A 25,281-nucleotide genomic window follows, 5' to 3' on the forward strand; every position below is an offset into this window, starting at 1 on the left:
TCAAAAGCTGGATTAGGTTTATCAATTTCTATTTTTTCCATTTCCACATATTTTCTTACTTAATACAGTTAAGGTTTTAGTCCACGTGTATTGAGAATTAAAGCAGATCTAGAATCAGGTTTTTGCTGAATTTTGATACAAAAGTTTCCACTCAACAGAAATCATTTTTGTCCTGCAGAACTTCTTGAGGAGCTGTGTTATAGGCAGAAATAACTTGCAACATTAAATAAAGCTTTCCTTGAAACAGACAACAGTCTTTTCCAGGACAGCTTTCAAATACAAAAGATAATAAAGTCAAGCTGCACAGTGAAATAACTGGCTGAAATTGTGTACAGGTGGATGTTTTTTCTTCCCTCCATACAAAGTCTGCTGACATATCTGGACATTTTCTGTGTAATTCATTGTGACCATAAAGGAAGCAAAGAGGCTAATTGGATATAGAACAAGGGTTTGACAGTGACATCTGGTTCCTTGATAGTCATTTTTCTGATTCCTGTCCTTAGCTTTAGCTTTGACTGTGAATGTGGGAAACGGATCTGGGCCTAGAGACTTAAGATAGCTGCAGGGTGAGAAGGAGGATAAATAAGGTTACTTCTGCTTTTATGATGATTAAACCAGCTTTACTTTAAAAATTAAATAAGCAAATACTGAATGGAAATGGATTGCTGGTCTTTTGCTGTCATTTCGAATAACAGAAAAATAATAAAGCCTGATCATGATTGAACTAGCACAGTTTCTGGTGAGGAAAATATAAAGGAATTTTGGAGAAATTAGTGAAATCCAGTTTCCCTATTTTTTAAGTATTTGTGGTATTGTGAAAAATGCAGAAAAAGCTGTATGTTAGACATTATGTCATTTCATATGTTTATTGAATGGCTACAAAATGTTAGTTGCATGTGTTGGATCAGTTCATGCCTTTTCTGGTTCCGGGAGGCAGTGGCTGAGGGCATATGAGTCTGTGACTCAGGAAATCCCTTCTATAAAATCACTGGGTTGTTGGGCTTTGTTTGTTTCTTGTGCTTTTTTTGGGGGGTTTGTGGATCCAGTTCATGCTAAAATGCAACTCTTTCTTACCATTTTTTTACTTTTAAAGAGTTTATGTACCTATGGGCAGGTGATTAAAGCCCACATGCTGCAGTGTTCATGTCTAGAGCGTGGCCGCATGTCTCCTTTTACATGTGCATAGAGCTCAGCTAATAGAAATTCCCATCTAGTGGGTCCTGCAAGAGAAATTAATAGTGAATCACTGTGCTCAATTAAGAGGAAGAGAATGTAGTTAACTGTGTCATCTTTGTATGTGTTTTTTTTTAATCAAATCCCCAAATTGATCTTGAATTTCCTACTACTTGCTAATTTTCCTTGAAGAGTGTAATTCAAAACTGATAGTACTCCATATACATAGATAGATATAAATAATATATTTTCAGTAAAAAGTGGAGTAATTTCTGGCCTGTTTTAGTGAACTGAGAGCTTCAAATTTATTCTGTAAGTGTACCTAAAGATATGAGAAGATTGCAGTGCTTTTTAAGTTTTGACAGCAGTGCTCTTTAATCTGTTTCTTCCAGGAATCTGAAGATCAGGCTTTCTGTTAAAACAAAACATAATTTGAAAAATGCCATGGTAATGGGAATGTTGATATGAGTTTTTTACTAGGTTCAAACTCAGTGTTGTGTTAAATTGCCAGGATTGGGGCTTTCATATGGAAAAGATGTCAGCATAGTTAAACTTTCCAAAAATTCTCTCATTCCCCTTTTTTCAAGCCTGTTACATCTGTGGCTGTAGGAATTTCAGTATCCCTAGTGAGATTAATTTTTCTATGCCTTTTTATTTTTTGAAGATAAGCATTGTGTATTTCATTATATTGTCATAGAAATCTGCTCTATTTAGGCATGTGGGGCTTTCTGAAAATACTTTTAAGAAGCAATATTTAGAGCGCCATCCTAGTTACACAGATTAGTTCCACTCCCTTGGTTTCCTAGATTTCCTCTAAAGCAACAGTTTCCCTCAGTTCTTTCTGAGCTAGATATGCTAATGAATTTGTCAGAGTAACAGAGTAGAAGTTATTCCTGTCTGTCAGTAGCAAAGGTGAGGAAAGGAAATTATGATCTGTCCCGCTCATTTAGTGTATTTCAAGCATGCCTGTTGGCTTCTAAAGTGTGGGGGAAAAAACCAAAGAATACTTTCTAATTAGATGCCTTAATAAAAAATAAAAACAAAACCAAAGGCACATTTGTGTATAAACTCTTCTGTACAAATTAAGTTGTATGCTTTACCTATTTTTTTTTTTTCCTACTGTGTTTATTTCACTCAGTGATGATGTGTTCATGTCAGATGGCCCCCTTGAATAACATCAACAGTAGTTCAGATCTCCTCTGGTTAAGTATTTTGAATAGTTTGTTCATTCAAACACCTGTCACTGAAAGGTTAACACAAACTCAGTTTTCAAAACGCTCACTTCTTTTGAAACAATACTATTTGTACTTGATTTAATAGGAGAAATAATGTGGTCCTCTTAAGTAGTGTAAAGTTCAACTCTTTTACTGGCAAAACACTGATACTAATGACTGCAATCTCTCTATAGTAATTTTGAGTGTTTACTGAACCTAGGGAAAATAAATTAAGACTGTTTAAGCAACCAGACAATTATTAAATAGTTTTTCCACTTGTAAACATAACCTTAGCTTTTGTAGAGAGGTGTATTTTCCTTTACTAAGGAAATTCCTGGAGAGGCTAGTTAAATTTTAGATGCATATTTAAGAATTACTTCATGGGAATAATTGTCTTGTCACCTGCTGTGCTTTAGATATTTGAAAACCCCATTGCACAATAGCTTTACTAAGCTGTACGAAACATCCAGCCTGAAACTAGGGCTGTGAATGCATTCTATTAAAACCACAACACTATATAAATTCTTAGGTGGATCCCTGCCTCCCACCCCTTACCCCATGCCCTGAGCAGCATTCCTTTTATTATTTTTGTTTTGTTTTGTTAATGAAGAACTAACATGTGGCAGAAGTTGATTTGACTGGTGTTTTTGGAGTGTTGTTAGTATCATGTCAAAAATGATTCCCAGTTGAAGATTAAGCATAAAAAGGTCTTAATACTTGTAGTAAGTCTAATAAGTGTGTACATGATACAGCATGTTTTGTTTAAGCCTACTCATTTCACAAGTTATCTGGGGGTGTTAGTTGACAGCCACCTGAACATGAGCCTGCAGTGTGCATAGGATGCAACGGCATCCTGGCATGGATCAGCAGGCCAGCAGGAGTAGGGAAGTGATTGTGTCCCTGTACTTGGCACTGGTGAGGCTGCATCTTCAATACTGTGTTCAGTTTTGGGCCCCTCACTACAAGAAGGATATTGAGGTGCTGGAGTGTGTCCAGAGAAGGGAAGCAAAGCTGGAGAACAGGTCCTGTGAGGAGCAGCTGAGGCACCTGAGGTTGTTTAGTCTGAAGAAGAGGATCCTGAGGGAAGACCTCGTTGCTCTCTACAGTTCCCTGAAAAGAGGTGGTGGTGAGTTGGGGTTGGTCTCTTCTCTAATATCAGGTGATAGGATGAGAGAAAGTGGCCTGAAATTGTGCCAGGGGAGGTTTGGGTTGGATGGTAGGAAATACTTCTTTCCTGCAAGAGTGGTCAGGCATTGGAACAGGCTGCCCAGGGAGGTGGTAGAGTTGCCATCCCTGGAGGTATTCAAGAAATGTGTTGACATGGCACTTGGGGACAAGGTTTAATGGCCATGGTTATATTGGGTTGATAGTTGGACTTGATGATTGTATGTATATTTTATTTTTAATTATTTTTTTTCCAACCAAAACAATTCTATGTAAGTTTTTTGAGCAATTGATGCTTCTGATACTGAATGCTTTCAAGGTAACTTGCTCATTTGTGATGAGTTACTAAAAATTTTGTGGACGTTGCTGTAGTCTGAGAGAAGCAAAGTTCAACTGTCAAATATTAATAGTTCTTGAGCAATGATCTTGTGTTGAAGTGGAGTTTGGTTCTTGTCAGAGATGGTTATTAAGTAACCGGAGTATGAACGAGACTCTTGTGTTAGTCTAAAAATAGGGGGCCTTTGGAGGGTAGTCAGATTTGACATACCTTGAGATACAGATTTGAGAGAGTGTCACAGCATTTTTAAGACATGTTTAAGGGGAGAAATTCAGTACTGTTTCTGTTCCTGCTTTTTTGTGTATATGATTAGGCATTGGTTCTGCCACAGTCTTTATTAAAGCTGTAAGTGTGATAGTTCGTCTGTGACTAATCTTTTTGAGGGATTCCAGAGGAGTTTGTATTACAGGCTCTTTTTTGACTCTTTCTACAACAGCATGTACTTGTAGAATTGCTGATTCTGTATGGTGCACACTCAGTTGAAGGAAACTTTTAAGTTGGGATTAAGCTGGCAAGCATTTGTCACTGCATGGCACTATTAATGTTCAGGAAAAGCTGCTTCATCTCCCTGATTTTTAAAGTGAGTAATGGAAACGTTTTTGCAAGTGAATTTGTAAGTATAGTGTTCACAGAACCTTCTGCTTGAAGTTCTTTGTCCCCAAGAAACTATCCCCAAAATATTAAAAGAAAATTGAGAGCTGCTAAACAGTATGGCCTCATTTTTATTTTTATTTTTTCTTCTCGGGGGATTTTGTTAGGGAGATTAAGTTGTCATACCTTGCTTAATTGTTTGGAGCCTCTGAGTAGGAGTGCTAATTTGTTGATATGTGGGAAATGGAGGAGGAGTCTCTGAGCTGTATTCCGGCTACTGTTGTGGTTTTTTTTGTTTTCTTTTTCCCCCTTTGTAAGCAGAAATTGTTTTGCACAACCCCTGGCTTTATTCACACTTCTGTCAGCAACGACCAGTTTATCTGGTATAATTCTTAAATAGGATGACTGCTACTTCTAATCCTACACTATGAGAAACCCCAGTTTTTACAAGGTCTCTACACTTAAGCAATTTCCGTCTTGCATCATGGAGGTATAGTTAAACATAAGTGTTTCTTCCAATGTGTTTATGTTCTTTGGGAAATTCCTTGAAGGAGAATTTGACATTGTGACTGAATATACTTTTATTTATGCCACTGTTCTCTATTAAAGCAAACGTTTTGTGGTAACTGCTTGTTATCCAGTGCTTAGCCAGAAAGTTAGTTTTTACTTATGATCCACTGTAAAAAACTTAATATACTCTATTTGACATAACCTGAAGTCCTGTTCACACCTTTCTTGCCATATTTACGTAGTGGAGTTGTTATCTTTGAGGCGGTATTAGAGCAATTTGAGACGTGAACTAGTGGCAGAAAATCTTCTGCTTACTCTGCATCAATGAGGATTGTGGGGGTGTTGTTGCCTGAGGTAGGATAGTGTATCACTGTGGTGCTGTTAGACTTCCAGTACCAGACTTCAATCTTCAGTACTGTCTTGCAGTGTGTTCGTGGGAGGGCTGTTCATTTGGGTTTCATGGTGTGCTGTTGAGGATGGTTTGGAAGGGGGAAATTCAGTCTATTGCCTCTATGCCGTGCTGATCCATGCTGACGTTAAGATAATGTCACCAGTTCATGGTGAGGATTCCATCAGAAATTTAACACTTCTTAGTTTGAGTGTCATAACTTAAAAGCCCCTTTATGTTTGAAGCTTATATTTGAAGACAGAGGAGCCCCTCTTGTGCATTTTCTTACACTGTACTAGAAATGTAAATGTTTTCTAAGCTACAGTCAAGAATGAAGACATAGTTTGGCTTTATTCTCAACTACATGTAGCTTCTTTTTAGAGGGATGTCACACACCACTTAATACAAATTTGTTAATAATTGTTGCAAGATTAAAAATACTTTAAAACTGCCTGTCTTCACAACTGCTGTAGAAGGAAATTTGTTTTTTATTTAACACATTGAGATCTGGGATCATGATCTAGAGAATTAGGAGTGTGACTCTGTGTTGCTGAAGTTCATATTTTCTGTTGGTAAAATTGCTTAAGCCACTTTTTTGATTGATCTCAAAGAAAGTAGGTGCCTTAGAGATGTTAATCAGTGTTGAGGATGTTGTTAGCATTTTCTTATTAGGTCACCCTTACCCAAAGGGAGGAAATAACAAATGTAAATCTGAAGAATTTGTCAGCCACCTGTAGTTTTTAATTTCACATAAACTGAATGTATAGATTTCAATTTGTTTAAAAATATCTACTTTATCAAAGAATCATTAAAAATCAAGAAGGTTGGAAAAGACCTGAGATCATCAAGTCCAACCTATCACCCAACACCTCATGACCAACTAAACCACGGCTTCAAGTTAGTAATATTTGGGTTTCTAATGTGCTCATATCAGAGGTTTATTTTGTTACAGAAGTAACAAGGAAAGGCGCAAGCTCAAAAGGGATAGTTGGACAAAAGTAAGTTGGTATCTATTCTACCAGTGAGTATAACTCAAACTGTTAAATCTGTTTAGACAGAAGTAGAACCCTAGGAAAACAGTCTTCGTGTTGGCTGGTAGAGTAGTGTATCACTGAATTGTTATATGAGAGCTCAGAAGTGTGAATTTAATTTTAATCATTTTATTACTGCCTTTTGCTTTCCTTTTTGATGGACAGATAACTGGTTTCCTTTCTAGATCACTTTGTATGTTTGCCCTAAAATTAAATTCAATTTCTGAAATAGATTGGGCTGATGTAATCAAAACTAAAAACGTAAGCAGGCAACAGCAAAATAGCAAACTACTGTTACATTATGCAATGTGTAAGATAAAATATGAAGCTAATCTTTTTCATTATAATAACTGTTAATGTCTTAGTGTTCTTTGGGTATTTCATTAGGAAATTAATACAGATCTTTAACTTCCATTGGTTTACTGCTCCTGGCTTTTCCTTCTTGAGGTGTCATTTCCTTACTACCACTTCAGTTGGAAAAAGTCTATTATGAAGAAAAGTGTCTGTTTGCAGGATCATTTTCATCTATTACTGGTCCTTTGTCTACCACTCCATGGATGTATGAGTCTTGGTTCTGTTTTTATTAACATCTTGTACAAATTTCCATGAAATCTTGCATGATTTTAAACTTTGAGAAAAAAATAAGGATTTCTTTCTATTGGAATGATTATCTCATGAATGAGACATTACAAAGCAGCACAGACTTGGCTGCCCTGGATAGGAGATGTGGTAGAAGAGGGCAAGGGAGGAAATGAAGCTTTGTAATATCTTTTGATCATGGAACTACTTGTTGTCTAGTAGAAAACATTTATTTTAGAGTAAATATGTAACTGGGCAGTTGGGCAGTATGATGATCAGGCTACATTTTCATTCTTTTGGCAGAGCGCTGTGTATTCAACTTACTATGTTATGAGTTTCTGGAAAATGTTACTGCACAGTTGGTGTATTCTCTGAGGCCATTGCTCTGCTAGAGAAACTGGAAATGTTTGTGCTTTTGGCTGCCTATGAAAGGCAGCCATATTTGATTTCAACGCACCAGGCCACGTAAAAATACAGGGAGGAAAAAATTGTGTTTCATCTTACTACTTTTACATGTGGCAAATAAAAATATGCATGATAGACTGTTCAGTTACTGCTGAGACATTGGATGCTGTTCCTATTGTGCCACTTTTTCTTCCCCTGTGCAGAACTGTAGGGAATGTTCTTGACAAAGATTTGCAGTGAAGTAACAAAGCTGTCAGTTGAAATACATGTCAGATGTTGACATTTAGAGTTAGAATATTAACAAAGTATTTGACTGAAAAGCAAACGTAAATGCTCTATGTTGGACTGTATAAAGTCGAGTATTGTATAGTACTACTACAGCTATTGTAATTTTACTGCTTGTGCTTAATCAAAATCCTGGGTGTGAGTGGAGGTGTGTGAACTTGTTCTTGAAAGACAACAGGGGAGAAGAGAGAAATTAATGATTTTTTTTTTTTTTTTAGAGCAGTTGTACCCTTAGCTAACTCAAAATTTCAACTTTTCTTAATTTTACAGAGTTAAGTGGTGTTAATGTGATAATGACTAGAGAAAATTGACTATATTGAAGAGTGGACTATTACTCTTTCACCCTTTGCTGTATCTGTTTTACAAATTCAACATGGTGTTGAAGCCTTGCTGCAGTTCAAACTGTCTTGGATTCAGCTATTTGGATCTGGAAACTACTTTAAAAGGTGTTGCTAAAGTGAGTCTTGGCATGGCAGACTCTCCAATTTGTAGTAGGCATTAAGTCACAGCCTGGTTTTTGAAATGGTTCCCAGAGCCATGCTTTTTGTCTTTTCTGGTGATTTTCATGCCTTGGTCAGGAAGATAGGAATGTTTTTTCTTATTATTTTAAGAACTTGAAGGTAGTTATGATAGTTTAACCCTGCCTCTGACCTCTCCTCTGACCATCACTAGAAGTAGTGTTAGCGAAGGCTTGCTCACACAGTTACACCACTACAGCTTTATGTAACTGTAGTGCTGATGCCCTTCTTGGGCATCTTCCAGCTAGGAATAGCTCTTTCCAGATTTAACTGCTTCCAAAAAAAAAATCATTAAGCTGAGGAAAGTCACAGTGATGGTGAACTCCACAGGGAGTTCTCTAACTGGATTGGGGGATTTATAGCACCGTATGAATTTCCCTGTAGTACATCAAAGATGTATATTTGCAATTGCTAAATCTTAACATATGCTAATCAGTATTTTAAAACTAAGTCTTTTCATCCCACTTTCTTGAAGAAAGTGGGACTAGCAAGGAGGGTTTAACTGTAAAAGGGGGACAAGTGCTATAAGGGACAGTGGTGTGCTGTTTTCCTCATCAGGCCTGTTTCTCAGATATAGACTAACCTTAGTGATCCTGTTCTCATCATCTCCTTTGTCAGGCATGCAGCTAGGAGACACAGAACTGTTACTGTCCTAGACAGTACTGAGTATGTGTTTATGGTTGACCCCTGTAAAAGCCTATGCAGCCTGTCCTGGCAACCCGAGGCAACTGGTATTGCTGGAGCAGCAATCATCAGTTTTTATGCAGCTGAGGCCAGGTCGAGTAGGGCGGGAGCCCCGATTCAGGGCAAGCTCACGGGTGTGCAGCCTGGGAGCTGTGCTAGGAGGACTTACGCTCGACACGGAGAGGCGCAGGGCCTTGGCACAGTGCTGCTATCGGGGCCCGCTGTAGGTGGGTGTGACGGCTGCAGCCGCTCGATACTCTCCGAGCTGCTTTGTGACTCAGCACTGGCGCTGGGAACCAGGGCGTCAGCAACAGTGTGAAATGGTGGGGGAATGCTCACGAGCTGTTAGACCGTGTGGGGGCTGAAAGTCTGCTTAGTGCGTTTGAGGAATTTGCTCATGGTTGGACAGAATTGACTTTAAAGTATTTTATTGATTTAATACGTATGCTGGCTGTTACTCATGTTTGGAAAATACGTGTTGGGTTAGAGTCACTGCAGTGGCGTGTTTAGGCCAGTACAGATTTAAAGCTCGCCAGCTACAGCTTGAGTACACTGAACAAAGTGTAGTGTTGCTGCATTCATGGTAAGGGTTTACAGTAAATGAACTACATCAGTGTTTTCTGAAGTTTTGAAGTGACTAATATCAAACTGTTCAAACAAGCCATCTGGTACGTTTTAGCTTATAGTACAAATAAACTAGTGTCTGAATTAAGCAACCTACAGAAATACATGAAGAAATTTAAATTACTTTTATCTCAATAGAGTTTTGGAAGGGTGTAGTAAAAAAAGATAAAGACAATTAACAATGATTAATATAAAAATATTAAACTGTCTCAATCATTGGTGAAAAAAATATAAGACTGGTAGTGTGACTGAGCAGCAGTGTCTTGTAATTATAATATACTTCTTGCATACATTTAGGGGAATGAAATATGTCTGGTTTTATACATGTTTATTAAAGTCTAAATTCTGGGATTCTCCAAGGTACATAGGATGTAAAGTAACATAATTCACTAGAAGCTCAATTATATGGTTATTCATATGCATCACAAGCATGTGACGTGATTATTGCTTGAGAAACTCAAGTTTCCCCCCATAGTAAGTCATCAAGTTATCCCCCCTCGCTCTGAGCATGCAAGATACTTGTTGGTGTAAAAGTAATCGTTATGCTTCTGGACGGCTGCGTGTGAGAAGACTTTAGCTCTTTCCCCCGCTCCCCGATCTTTAAGGAGAATGGGGAAGGGAAAAGTTCAGAGCTACTGATGGCTGAGGCTGCAGTAACTCCTGTGTGCAAATCGGCTTTTAACCTTTGTAGGGTACTAAACAAATGTTGTACCTCTGCCTTTGTGGTGGATGGTTGTTCTGACTTGCAGGATTAGAGATGGGGAGGAATAAGTTTGAAATAGTGATTTTTGTCAATGTTTATGTACTCAGAAGGCTCAGAAAATAGAATTTGCATTATAATTGCTCTCATTTTGCACCATGGTAAATCACTTAATCATCTTCTCTGTGTGTGGCTTCAGAAGACTTAAAACCCCAGACCTGTTTGAATGGTTCCCTTCACTCCTACTATAGCTCCATTGTCAGTGCACTGTTCTTTATTGTAGTTCCCAGTTAAGATACAGCACTTTGACTTCATGTTTAGATGGTTATGCAGTAGATGAAGCTGATGGTACCTAAAGTGGTATCCCTGCTTGGGTATTTAGAAACTTTTCAGTAGCCAGAGGGAAAAATAAAGGCAAGGAGAGTGTTGCATTTGGAAATACCTGGGGTTTCTCCTGAAATATGTAGGAAACTTATATTTATTTTTCTTAGTTTGGTGCAATTTATGGGAATGTTTGAAACTTAGGAAGAGGATATCATATGAAGAATACTGGAAGACGTTTTAATTACTTAGAAATTTTTAAGGAGTGGGAGGCCTTAAAAGCAAGGAATTTAAGATTCCAAAAGGTTTAGTGGATGGCTTTGTTTAATTGTAGTTAAAACTATTCAGGTGCAGTAGCTTCCTTTCTTTGAAAGCATATATGGTAAACAGTCTTTGTTTGTTTTTCCTTTAGGGACCAGTTACTCTCCACAAGAAAATTCACATAACCACAGTGCTCTTCATAGTTCAAATTCACATTCTTCTAATCCCAGCAATAATCCAAGCAAAACTTCTGATGCAGTGAGTATTTATGTTTGGTGCTGTCACCCAGCTCTGGCATATTGTTTTCATAATTTTGTCTAAAACAGGCAGCATGGACTTTACCTGCTTCCTGAAGTATTCCAGCGTCAGTTTTTAGTTTATAAACACTCTGTGAACCCAATCTGCAGTTGTTATATGTTGTAAAACCATTCTAATTTATTATCATTAAGAGATTTGAGGTGTGTCTTGAATTTTGAAGTACCAGATTGTTTAAATGAAGTAGACTTACAGAAAAATACTTTCTATGAACTTTATTAAACCTAGAGAAGACAACATGATTTTACTTAAGATGCATTACACTGTGAATGTTTGTCACCTTGCTATCCAAATTTTTACAAGTTAGGGTCCTGTTTGCTATTTATTGCACTGAAAATAGAATAGATAAATTTCTGAAGTATAGAAAAGGTCTGAAAAGATAATTTTTGAGGGAGTTCTAAGCTGCAGAGAACTAATGTTACCAATATTGATATTTCTGTATCCCACTAAACATCAACTGTTAAATTTTCTTTCAGGATCGATAGGAATACAACAGAAAACTATGGCAGAATGCAGTGGGAGGGTGGTGGTCACTATCAAAATGAAACAGGCATTTAGAAATAGCATAAATGGAATGCATTGATAGGGGTGCCTAGGAGGATACCATGTAGTTTTAAATACAGTAGAAGCTTTTAAATGTGTTTTATTAAAACTCCGAAGTAATCTTTTGTCCAATGCCGTTTGTGTTTTAAAGGCTTATGATTCTGCAGATGATTGGTCTGAACACATCAGCTCTTCAGGCAAGAAGTACTACTACAACTGCAGAACAGAAGTTTCACAATGGGAAAAACCAAAAGAGTGGCTGGAAAGGTATATGTGTGTGTCTGTTTTCACTGTGTAAAGAGCAAATATTCTTAAGCTCATTTAAGAGCAGTTGAGCTTATCTAATTAATGTTATGAAAGATTGTGCCAAGTGTTCCTACCATTACCGTGACCTCTGGCACCTGATTTATGCATTGATGATCCAGAGCGGGAGAGAGAAGCATAGCTGGTTTGTTGTACGGATTTTGATGGAATGTATTTTGGGTTGGTTTCTGGAGGATTTTATTTGCGGTTTATGAGCTGAATTATCTGTTGGGGGCTTTGGTAAGCACTGTTGTTAAGGAAGCAGTAGTTGGGCTTTACCTACCCTGTCTGTAGCAGCAAGCTCTTAAGAGTATAATTCATCTCATGTAACTTCACCCATTAGTAGGTGTTACGTTATTGGATGATGTAAATTCTTACTCAACTTGTGTTTTCTTTTCTTCAGAGAGCAGAGACAAAAAGAAGCAAGCAAAATGTCAGTTAACAGTTTTCCAAAAGATAGGGATTACAGAAGAGAGGTGATGCAGGCGACAGCTGCCAGTGGGTTTGCCAGTGGAAGTATGTGGTTTTTTTACAGTAATGTCTTCTTGCCTTGTTTGCATTGCTGTTTTCTTTTCTGAACTTCACAAAAATGTAAAGTCTTTTCTTAAGGTGTTTTTCTCAGCTTTTTATGTAACAGGGCCAAAGCAGATAGTATGGACAGCTCTCCTAAATGTTGTTTCTTAAAATGACTTTGAGCCTTTACTAGTACAACACTTGCTTAATGTTTTTCATGGTGGTACTCCTTTTTGCAGCTTTTACTGCCTAATTTAATTATAGGCATTCATTGAAACAATTTACACATTTTGTAGTGGGACTGTCATGGTCATTGAGAGCTGTCAACGTCATGTTCTGATCTTAAAAATAGAGATGCAGAAGTCTATTCTAAACCAGCTGAATATAAGCCAATGTAGTGGATTATGATACCAGGGTTGCCAGAGGCTGTTGCACGTTACGGGATCATATTTTCACCATGCAAATACTCTTGGCCAAACCATTCTCAGACTGTGAGTTTCTGTTAGTTGCAACTTTTCCCCCCTGATACCTAGCTTTAATCTTTGCCCAATTTGTAGGGGAGATGGTTGTACTGTGAATTTCCTTCTGTTGTATTTTGGGCAAATTTGTAGCATAGTTCTCAGGTTTCAAAGCAGAATCTGAAATAGTGATTTTTTTAATTATTTTTCTTCCCCCACCCTTGCTTGGGACTTGACTGGTTTTCTGTGTATGCTGAAACATACTGCAGATCCTGTATGGTTCTGCAGTATCCTGCAGAACCATGCTGCGTGCTGCAAAAAGAGAGCAGAAATGCACATTGCAGTCACTACTTGTTTTGTGATGGATGAAAAAATTAGAAATCAATAAAAAGAATCACTCTGTTTGCTTGATATGTTCCCATTCCATGCTTGTGTGACAAATGCAGATTAGTCACCCATTTAATGTATGGTCGTCTTGAATTAATTCACTTGAAAGTAAATTCTTTGTAGTAGTTCTCCAGTGACTTGAAGTGGAATTCTTTGAAGGCTAGAATTTGAAACTATTAAATCATACTTGATGTTCAGGATTTTCAGTGAACAAAAGAGAAGTGGCACAAATTATCTCTTCATGCTAAACATAAGAAGGAAGTAATAGATTTTTATTTAGATTTTTTTAGGAGGCTTCAGAAATTCAGCTTCACTGTAACACTTGTTATAAAGCAGCCTTTCATCAAAACAGTGCTTAGCCGGAGCTCTAAATCAAGCAGAGGTCAGAGAGAATGCATTTATCAGTGAGTAAAATTAAGTTCTACATTTTTGATGCAGATCTGCTTGAGGCTTTTTTTAATCATAAGAAGTTCAGTCAGCTCTGGTTGTTGTTATGCAGCTGTATTAATCAAAGTCACTGCAATTTTAGACCAATTTCTAATTTAATCTTTTTTTTTCTTATTGCAACGTTACTTGGGGATTCCTGAAAAAAGTGGAAGACAAGCATTCCAGTGACACCAGTAGTATGCTCCCACAGAATATTTTATCTCAAACAAGCAGGCACAATGACAGAGACTACAGACTGCCAAGAGCAGAGACTCACAGTAGTTCTACTCCAGTACAGCATCCCATCAAACCAGTGGTTCATCCAACTGCTACCCCAAGCACTGTTCCTCCTAGTCCATTTTCTCTACAATCTGATCACCAGCCAAAGAAATCCTTTGATGCTAATGGAGCATCTACTTTATCAAAACTGCCTACATCCACACCTTCCATCCCTGCACAGAAAACAGAGAGAAAAGGTATGTCTAATGAATTTCCTTCTATGTTTAAGGTGATGCAGTGCCTTTGTGTAGTTTGTACAAAGTATGTTAGTTCTAGAATTTAAAGATATTTTTCCTGTTGTGTGTGCCTTAGAACCTAATTACTGTTTGGATGTTTTATTTGCATTTATACCATGTTTGCTATATCTTTCACAATCTCAAATGGATGTTGCAATATTTACTGTTTACTAGCTTACTCTGCACATTAGAATTTCAAATGATAATTTGAAAGCCAGATTTTAGTAGGACATACTTTTGATTTTTGCCCTCCCTTGTGTTGTTTTGTATCCTTGTCATTATTTGAGTTCTTAACATAGATGTAGTTACACCATTTGAAAGTCATTTTGGACCATTATGTTTTATGAACTGCTGTTACTATCTGGAATGCCAGTGTCAAACTTTGCAATAAACACAAGTGCAATTCTTACAGAAAGTGACAGTTTCCTATGTGTGTGTAGCAGCTCTTCTTCTGTTTTGGCTTGTTTTGTGTTCCACAGTTTTAAAGCTGCTGAAAGTTTGTATTTCTGTATAGTACATACCAGAAACATTTAGTGGAGATCAGAACTTTACTGTGCATTGTTTGTGACCCTTCAGAAGTTTATTTTAACTGGATTCACCTCATTATTAGGGGAAAAAGAGCTCAAGAAGATTGTGAGAATGGATATATGTGTCATTAGTGATAGTATGATACTTTGGTATAGTTGAGTCCTTGGAGAGTAATATTGTATAGAAAAATTACCTGGGGGACTTGGGAGGGGGGAAAGGTAATTTTTTTTATGAACATGTCCATTTTAAAAATGCTGCACAATTAGTATGACACTGAGTTCTTTTTGAAAGATGTATTGTTCCCCTGCTTACATTTGCAAGTCTGTCTAGTTACAAAAGAACAGTGCACTGCTGAGAAGGCTGAAAAAAATCTCAGGTGTAACATGGGTTGGACTCGATGATCCTCGAGGTCTCTTCCAACCTTAGTGATACTGTGATATGCTGCATTTGCTTTCCTGCCTTCCAGTTTTCTTTCTTAAAGAATCCCAGCTTTTATGCAGAGATGAGTGCACGCAGCCATCCAAAATAGCCAGGCAATACCATACATTGGCAAATAACAGCAATGTAAGAAAGTGATGCATGTAAAGAAAGTTTGTGTCTTTTTCTCGAGACTGGTTTACCCATGCTTCTGGATACTATAGTTAGTTTCTGTGTTTTGATTACAGTTTGATGTACTTTTAAACACAACAGTGCAAAACATCCGTGTCAAGTGTTTTCTCCTTTAGAGTATCCTCTTTATCTTTAATGTGTACTTAAAGAAAACTGTTATCATTATTGCTCAGTTCTGGCATGTACTTGATTCCCTTTCAGTGTGCGATCAGATTTAAAAATGGATTATATTCTTTCCCTTCTTTACTGCATTGCTTTTTCAGTTGCTTCCATTTAAACTGAGCAACTGAATCTTAACTGCAGTTAAAGGAATTTCCCATTGTAACAACTGCAGCAAACATTGGCAGGGAGTTCTAGTATTTCTTAAATACATGTGAGAACATACTGTTGGGTGTGAATAGTGAAAACGATTGCATGGGGTGTTCATGCCACTATAAATCTTACTTCAGAATTGTGTAGCCATGTATTGTTCCATATTAAATAATCACTTCATTTCTGTATTTCTATGCATTTTTTTTAATAGGGGTTAAATGAATAGATTCCATGTAATACTCTTCTTGCCTTGTTGTGTTTCATGGCAATTCATTGTGAGCAAATACGGTACTTCCTGAGCTTCAGACAGGGTGGATTACAAAAAGTTAGTAAGTAGCTGAGGAATTATAGATAATGTTAGGCTTGATATACTTTAGAAAATGTTGAGTTTTCACATATTGCATAAATAGTTCTCTTCCTGCAGAAACAGAAAAGTTCAGTGCAGCTTCTGTTATGGTAAAAGGTCATTCAAAGAGTATATTCAATAGTCTATCTTAATTGTGGACACTTTATGGAATTAAATGTAAAAGAAGGGAGGAAGCAGTGCTGTACATTGGGATGGTTTTAATAGTTTGCTTCTGTTACTCATTTTCTCAGAGGTGACTGTGAACCTGTAATACTATAGATACGCAGTTTGTAAAAGTTTTTTGTAGCTGTTAAACAAAATGAAAGGGGGTAAAATGTCCTGAGACATTCAGTTTAAGCAACATTCTAAAAGTATCTTTGTAAAATTGGAAAACACTTTGAGGGGTTTATTTTTACACCAGTAAAGCAAACAGCCTTTGATCTTTTTCTGTTTGCTAGCTGTGCCAAGCCTCTCTCTTTCTAAAAAGAGGTAAAGCTGCATTTTTGGCTTACAAAAATAGCTTGGTCCAAATGACTGAATAGTTTGTGCAGCACTCCTTGCTTAAATGTGTTCTTGCTTCTTGTCAATGTGTTGCTGGCATCCTTATGCCAGCATATATGTACCACTGTTTTAATCTGTTCTTAGTGTGTATTTTTTAATGCAGTAATAGTTCTGAAAAAGAAAACAACAACAAAAGAACACAAAAACCAACAACAACACTTTTTTCAGCTCAATCTCTTTTGCTGCAGGGGTATGTTGTAGTCCCACAAGGAGATTGAATAAAATCCCTGGCTGAACTATAGCTCAGCTGTTAGCAGTAGTCCTCTGCCCTCAATGGCTGGCAGTAGTGGAGAGTTCCTGGGGAACTATTTGACCTCTACCCTTTGGTTTGAAAGTTCCAGTCAGAATCTGCTGCTTCTGTTTGTGCTCACTGTGAGTGCTTTATGCAGGTAAAGTGTGGGGTTGCTTTTCCTACTTTTTGGCTGCTTTATCTGTAGGGCACATCACATTTCCTATTTCTAATTCAGTTACTGAATGAAATGTTATATTGTCCATATTTTAACAGTGTGTCTGTCTGTAGGATACTTCTCACACCTTTCCTCAAAGTCCACCCAGGCAGTGCTTCTGTTTCTAGTACAGCAACACTCTGAAATGCTTATGACAAAAACCAGCAAGCTGGCCAGTGTAGGGCTGGGTGGGTTGTGACTGATGCTGACAAGTCAAAAGTAGTTGGTCAGTGGTGGCTGAGCTTCCTCATCTTTCTTACCCCTGTGGTTTTCTTGCTTACTTGTAACACTTGCTAGTCTTTGGCAGTCGGTTACTAACATCGCTTTTGGTATCATTGCATCTTCTTTGGCTGAGTTCTGCAGTTTTAAGTATGTTACTCAATTCATACCGTGGTTAGAAACAATGACACTTGTGAGACTGTTAGAGGTTTCTTCCAGTTCTTGTTTGTTTAGTGTTGCTGTGATGCTTCAGCAGCAGAGATAAAACACAAACACTGTTTTAAGAGTAGACAAGTAGGGAATTCTTTTGTATTTCAGATTATTTGAGTGTATCTGAGGACTCACTTACTTTTGTTGCCATAGTTTCCTTGGACAAGTGCATTGTTCTTAAATACTAATATATTTTGTTGTGGCTTAAGGTCCTTAGTAGATCAGAACTGAACTGTGTGAAAAGGTAAATGCGACTGTCACTGCTCAGAGAACTTAGCTGATAGACTATACACTCAAGGTACTTCTAATACAGGTGAATGTGTTGTGATGATTAAGCAGCAGTTCAGTTGGCTGTTCTGGGCAGTAGTTGTCTAATCAGTATAGCAGAGGAGAAGTTTATGGAGCAATAAGGCATTGAATTTCTGCAAATTTTGTAATGCAGTTTCCCTCCCACAGAGCACACGTGTGTGACTTTTGCTAGCAAAGATACAGCTCACAACAGAGTGATTGGGTGCAATTAAAGTGTTGAATCAGATGGACTTTGAATGCTTTAGTTTTGTTTTAAATGACATAAAAAATTAAAGGGGTCACACTGGAATTATCCAGTCAACAGTAGTGGGTAATTTCCATGCCATTAAAGAAGTCTTTATTAACATAAATCAACTGTCCACAAATGAATCAGAGTAAGAGCAAGTTCTATATAGCAGTAGTTTAAAGGTACTCTTTGTATACAGAGTACACCTGCTATGGTAGTTGTCAAAAGCATTGTGAAGAAAGTTCTTGGGCAAAGTATGTATATCTTTTTGGTTTTCTTTTGTTTTCCTACTCACTTTTGTCACATGAAAAGACACTGGGTAAGTCTGCACACTGTAAGTGAGAAGGGACTAAGCAAGTACTAGGAACAGGACTTAAAGAAGAGGGTGACTGAGGCTCAACAGAGGTGCTGGAGTGTTGGTGTCAGGAACTCTTCATTAAAACAATAGCTGAACAGTCAAAATACTTTTTCACTCCAGTGCATTTAACCTAGTCTGAATAACTTAACTGTAACATACTAGGCTGAGAATTGCCTTTCAGAATGAGATTCAGTGACGGATTCAGCAGTATGGTTAGGAGCAAAAGTTTGTATCAGGAGGAGCAAAGATTGGTAACAGCAAAATTCATCCTATTAATAGATTGCCTTAAGCTGTGGGAAGTCTGTTGTTTGCCTTCTTTTATCTGGGTTCTAACTGAAGAACATTTCTGTTGAAAATAATCTGTGGTGGTGTTTTTTTTCTGAAAGGATGACTTGGCCTTGTGAAAAAATCCATACTGCTAAGAAATACGCAACATAATTCTTCCATCGTGACTTGACGGGATGTTTCTGGAGCAAGCAATAGCCTTCAGTTTACTTCAGATACCTCTTTGTGAAACCTGCAACCAGGTTCTTGTCATAGACATACTGCTTGAGAACTGGGACTTTCCTCCTTTTTGTCCAAAAGATGTGATCACAAGTCACAACTCCAGCAGAGTAGGTTATGAATAGAAAGCTCTTTCCTAATCATTCTGTCTGGCTCCATTTCAGTGAAAAAAAAAAAAGTTCCACAGGTTGAAATCACAGGGAAAATTGATGCAAATTCATATATCTTTAAATATTAAAAATAATTTTTAAAAATCTTATTTGTTCAGGCAAAGAGCCAAAGTGCAAATTTTAATTAGCCAGGCTTTCAGCAGTTCGGGTCACAGTGAGCTGTGGTCTGGCTTTGGGTTTAATTTTCTTTATATATAGTTTATTTGAAAAGTTTTCATTGGGACTTTCATGCTACTAGCTGAAATTTTATATGGAGAGCCATTTACATAACATTTGTATGGAAATTGGGCTTGACAATGAAGAGGCAGCAGAGTTGGCTGGCCCAGTAGCAGGCAACTTCAGTCATAGTCTGAGATTCTTGCAGGCCTTGCAGCACATTTAATCTTCTCTTTAAAGATTTTGTGTAAGACACAAACCAAATGTTCATTTTCTGTTTGTAAAATGTTAGTTGTAGGTTCATAATTAGTCTGATGTGTTAATGGTTCCGATTAGGTTTATGAATGATAGCTGTTTAATCAAAACCCTTATTGTGCAGTAATACTGTAATTAGCTTGTTAATGAACATGAACTTAGGTTGACACAGGTGTACAGACCAATGTGTCAGCTTAGATTTGTAAAGATATTTAACTTTCCTCAGTGTGCTTGTGTTCATTTTGACTGTTTCATGACAGTTGAGGCTTGAAATGTGTTTCAAAAATACAGGAGTGCATAATTCTATGCATTAAGAAGAAACCCCAGTAGAAAATGTTTGGGCAAAAAATTGAAATGGTGTTTAAAAATTGAAAAGTAAACTTCACTTCCTGATTAAACATGCAATAGAAGAGTCACTCAGAGCAGATCAGCAAAGGAGACTTAAGGAGGAAAAGGATGGAGTGAGAAATTTCTTTTTCTTGTGGAAATGCAGGGGAAATGCACGCACCTATGAGTGACACCTGAGGAAACAAACTTTTCACCTTGAGGATTTTTGACTAGTTGTGTTAACTTTAAAGATGGAACTTGCAAGTTCTGTACAGCATCATAAATTAAACCAACTTTAAACCTTTTTAATTACGCAAAAGTGCCTATGTAAGTATTTAGAGGATTTGTTCTATCAGCCGTATTTCTTGAATTGATTTCTGTGAAATCAGGGGTCCAACTTGAAAGCTATGAAGTAAGTTTAAGGTAATGAAAGTTAGGATAATACAGATCTAATCTGTAGTCTCTTTTTTTTTAGCATGTTTGTTTTCATTACAAAGATGTGTCCCAATGCAAGGAAGAAAACAGCCTTTCAGGCTACTTACTACAAGCCCAAAAGACTTCTATTCTTAAAACTACCTTTTTACAACTTCTTTGACAGGAACAAGTTACTACCTTTTATTTCACTATGAATAACTTAGATTGTTTGTTTTGTAAAATGCAGTCATGTTCTGAGCATTCCCTGTAGTGCATCCTTTGATGTTCAGTAACACAGAGCTGTATAACACAGAATACAGAGATGTATTCTTTCATAACATTTTAACTGTTGAGTTTGTAATGTGAACCATCTCAAGGAACTGGAGTAAGAACAGACTTTTTCTGTGGAGTGTTTGGAAGTGAGGCTAGTGGGAGGCCTCAAGAACGAGCCCCACGAGGAGAGGCTGAGGGAGCTGGGATTGTTTAGCCTGGAGAAGAGAAGGCTCAGGGGAGACCTTATTGCTGTCTACAACTACCTGAAAGGAGGTTGTAGCCAGAAGGGGCTTGGTCTCTTCTCCCAGGCAACCAGCACCAGAATGAGAGGACACAGTCTCAAATTGCGCCAGGAGAAGTTTAGGCTCGAGGTGAGGAGAAAGTCCTTCACAGAGAGAGCTGTTAGCCATTAGAATGGGCTGCCCAGGGAGGTGGTAGAGTCACTGTCCTGGAGGTGTTCAAGAGGGGATTGGATGTGGCACTTGGTGCCATGGTCTAGTAGGCATGAAGTCTTCCATGACAGGTTGGACTTGATGATCTTTGAGGTCTTTTCCAACCTTGTTGATTCTGTGATTCTGTGAAAGGGTATAAGAAATCATAGACTATACTACAAAAGACTGAAATGTAAGCATTAGACAACACTGTGTTTTCACACCACTCTATTTAGGTATTTAATTCAGGTGATTGTACAAAAATTCTTTCACAGATATATTTTAATGTGTACTCAGAACGCCTACAATTATACCGCTACAGAATAGTGTCTCCATATTGTCTAAAATAATTAACTGGATTGTTGCTTTGATGTAAATCAGTTTGCATTTTTATAGCTAAAAAGCTCACCTGAAACTAAGTCCTTTTACAGACCTCTTGGAATTCAGTGGTTTTGTATGACATATTCTGAGTCCTTTTATTCAAGGAATTAGTTCATACCCAGAAGTGGTCTTAAGATTTCTCTACACTGCATTGTTAGTTTGAGTTTATTTTGTGTTCAAAATGGTAGCATGGGTGAAAAATACTTCCAGCTTTTTGGTATGGTGGTGTAGTTTGAAATTCAAGTATTACTTATGTGAATTAATGATACTACAGCGAGTTGCTACTTTGCTTAATTGAACTGTGAAGACAAGCCTAACTACATTACATTGTGTTCTGAAATTAGTGCTGGTAGTTGCTTAGGTTGTTGTGTTCTGTTTGTTTTCAAATTAGAGTGTTTTGTTGTTTTGGTAAGACTCAAAACTGAGGGGTAGGAGACTTGCAGGTGTAAGTACTAATGTTGTCCCCTTATGCTTCATTCATTTGCTTTTTGTCTGGTAGTGTATGTGGTCCTAGTGTGGACTATGACAGATCCAAGTTGGAGCTTTACATGTTTTTGTTTGGTATGGTAAGAGTTTTGTTTGCTTGATAATGTTTTCAATTGCACTTCTCTCAAATAAGTTTACCTAGAACGTCACAGTAAGATTTTGTGTGTAATACTTCTAAACAAAGACATTTACTAATGACTTACTGTTTGAAGGGGGGCTAATACCTAACCAGCTGTCCTAGTCATATGTTACTGAAACCTGTTGTTTTCAGTATGTTGTAACTGCTTTTTTTTTGCCTTCAGTGTCTGTAACAGTTTTTGTCCCTTTGTAATTCTTCTTAAAAAAAGCCCCTGGCGAAACCACCAAGTCCCTTTACAAACCCTTTGCAAGCCAACCACTTCTGCTGAGGAACTTGGGACTAGATATGGCTGCCTCTTTGTCAGAAGTTTATCTGAAATATCAAAATATGTCTGTGTGCCCTGGCAGCTGAATACTTTCAAGCTGTCAAGTTTGGATTCTAGAGGGTTGGGTTTTTTCCCTGGTTTAGATTTCTCAGGTGCTTGGCTGGAAAAGGGTTATTTTGGAGTATTTGTGACTTGTTACAAGCTGTTTCTACTATAGCTACATGGAAGCAGAAGTCCCCTTTCTTTTCACTGTGATTTCTAATCTTACTTGATTCATGTATTGATATTCATTGAACTTTTATTATTTTAGAGTACTTCTGCAAGTTGGTCTCAAAATTTCTAATTAAGGGTGTCAGGAAAAAAAAAATCTTTTAGAAGCTTCATAATATTTTATGCTTACGTAGTAATCCAAAACAAGACCTTTTCATTTTTCTTTTTTACTAGAAGTCAGCCTCTTCTTATTTTGGCCATCTCTCCAAAGGGGGGGGAAAAAACAACCACCAAACCAACAACCAGCAAATGCATCTTTAGAATAAAAGATTTTCCCAGACAGTTATTTTAGCTTTCGTTTGGATTTATGCCTGAAATGTGAGATGTCCACACTGACATTCTCTGCCCACTTTGAGGTGGATTTAAAACCCATGTCTTGTTATGGGCAAGTGTCCTGGATGAGATCTTTGAGCCATACTCATCTTCCCACTCTTCCTCCAACCTGTTTGGTGCTACATAGGAGGCATTAGTCTTGACTGAATTTGGGAGCAGAGATCTCTGATGGGTTTAATGGGGATGAGAGGAGGGAAGGCTGAAATTGAAATACAGTGGTCCAGGCTTCTCAAAGGAAAGATATTTGAAGTGACTGAGGTATGCCTATAGTAAGTGGAAATCCTTCCAGTGCAGGAAGTTTTAACAGTACTGGAAGGGAAGAGACACTAACTTGAAGTTGACTTTTAAATTAAAGAATTCCAATTAATTAGAATAAATTGCCACACAGTATTATTGAATTTATGTGCTAATCATTTCAGTGGATGATAAGTGTCAATATTTGCTAAAGTGAGACTAATAAAAGATACAGGTCTTGATGCTTCAGGAGTTGCTGACAAGTTTGAAATTAGTTATGGACAGATAAATTTTTGGATGTTTTCTCACTCTTCTACAGGGATGTTAACAACTCCTGCTTTACATTTCTAGTACAGCTTATTGCCCTGACTGTGAATCCTGAGCAATGTAACTGGATTGTGTATGATAGATTTGTTTATTTTATAGCTTCTTCTTGTCTCGTCTCTGAATAAACAAAACATGGCTTATATCCTGCCCTCCAATTTGAGCTATTAGTCTATGTGTAAGGTCCTTGGGCTATTAAGAGGGTTTTTTCATACAATATTTTTCAAAGATTGGAATCATAAGTTAAAATACAGAATATGATTATATGCATAGTAAAAGGGGAAAAAAAAATCACTAAGTAATTTTTGGCCCATTTTTGCCCTATAAATTTGGGGGTGGGGGGAGGGAAGCTCCTGTTTGCAGTACAGTCAACCTTCAGTCCAGTATCTTGAAATGGAAAAATTTGTGTGTTCCCAGTAAATATTAGGTTAAATAGTGTAAATTACACTACATATTAAGTATCTTCAAGTTTTATTGTAGTCATGCTTGGGTTTTTTTCTTATAACAATAGTTAAGCATTTGATTTTTCTGAATTTAATAAGAATGTTGTACTAGGTAGAAGTTGTCAGGTTATATTGGAGAAAATGAAAGTTGCTGTCTGTCTTCTGTTCAGAGTCTGCATCGGTGGACAAGTCTGTATCCCATTCTTGCACAACTCCTTCTACATCATCTGCTTCTGGACTGAATCCAACTTCTGCGCCTGCTTCATCTGCTCCTACCGTTCCTGTTTCACCTGTCCCACAGTCACCAATTCCTCCATTACTTCAGGACCCAAATCTCCTTCGACAGCTGCTGCCTGCCCTGCAAGCCACCTTGCAGCTTAATAATTCTAGCGTAGATATATCCAAAATCAATGAAGGTAAGGGTTCTCTGAAGTTGATGTAATGTCTTTAACGCACATCAGTGTGGATACTAAACTGTGGTAAATGCAAGCCTTAATTTGTATGAAAAGTGAATACGTGAATCCCTAGATAAAGTAGAGGTTGTTCTTCTGCTAAGCCTTTTTGAATTAGCCAAGTACCATTTAAGGTTGTTCAGATAATAAATGCTGATGTATGTGAGCAGTCTAATTGAGACTGAGGACTTCATCGCTGTATCAGCACTCATCAGTTGCACAAAATTTCGTTAGAGCTTTTTGTTCTTTTGTGTTGTGCAGTGTTCTTTGTTTTCTGTAGTGTGTGCTGCTGCTCTAATAATACGTGTTTGCAAATACTGAAACTTCTAGGGATTCTTAAATCTTGCTGCCTTGCCAAGTGTTTTTTTCTATAACAGAATGTGTTAGCATCTCTGAATGAAGATAGGGCAGCAGCCGTTCTGCTAGCAAGCCACATTTTGTGGATATAATCACTGCATCCAGTACCTTTTTTGTCACATTGGCCTGGTTTTATTAGGATAAAATTTAGAATGTAGCTATAGTACCTTTTACTGAAAGAGCAAGTAGAGCTGGCACATTTTGAATGTAATTTTATCCAGTGTAGTGTCTGCATGTGACAGGTTCCCGCTGAAGTGTGGGACTTTTCGTTCTTTGAGCTTCTTGTGCACAGTTCACCAATTCAAGTAGGAAGCAAACATTTATATATAGTGCCCAGAGTTCATTATCTTTAAGTTCTTAAAAGTGCAAACTCTGGAAGTCAAAACTGTACAGTACAGTTACTTCTAAGGAAAAGCTGTTGGTTGACTTATCACTGGATACTACAACTTCATTCAGTACTAATAGGGGGAGTAGGTTACTGTTTCTTCCTGTGCAGGGAGCAGCTTTGAACACTGTGGTGTGCTAGACAGGACTACAGTAGAATGATTATCATGAGTGATTGTGTTAAAATCTGGATTGGATCTTTCATTTTTAAGTGTTTTATTTGAAAGCTGCCCATGTAAGTACCTAGTCAACTTCTCTTGCTGTGTCTGAGTAAGAGCTGTGTCTACTTCGAAACAATGGGTTAAGTATTGTTT

The 25,281-nt window shown here is 37.5% G+C and overlaps 1 protein-coding gene across 4 annotated transcripts in view; it reads left to right on the top strand.

Moving 5' to 3' along the window:
* WAC (WW domain containing adaptor with coiled-coil) overlaps nucleotides 1–25,281 on the top strand; it is a 52,178-nt gene that overhangs the window by 11,140 nt on the left and 15,757 nt on the right. For 2 of the 4 annotated variants that reach the window (XM_054171210.1, XM_054171212.1), the window contains 5 exons: nucleotides 10,937–11,043; nucleotides 11,795–11,910; nucleotides 12,350–12,462; nucleotides 13,898–14,206; nucleotides 23,945–24,190. In XM_054171210.1, coding sequence (XP_054027185.1) covers nucleotides 10,937–11,043; nucleotides 11,795–11,910; nucleotides 12,350–12,462; nucleotides 13,898–14,206; nucleotides 23,945–24,190 — 891 coding nt within the window. The remainder of the gene's footprint in view (nucleotides 1–10,936; nucleotides 11,044–11,794; nucleotides 11,911–12,349; nucleotides 12,463–13,897; nucleotides 14,207–23,944; nucleotides 24,191–25,281) is intronic. The other 2 variants (XM_054171211.1, XM_054171213.1) reach the window with 1 other exon arrangement.

Source organism: Dryobates pubescens, chromosome 21 (assembly GCF_014839835.1).
Source record: "Dryobates pubescens isolate bDryPub1 chromosome 21, bDryPub1.pri, whole genome shotgun sequence".
Taxonomy (NCBI): domain Eukaryota; kingdom Metazoa; phylum Chordata; class Aves; order Piciformes; family Picidae; genus Dryobates; species Dryobates pubescens.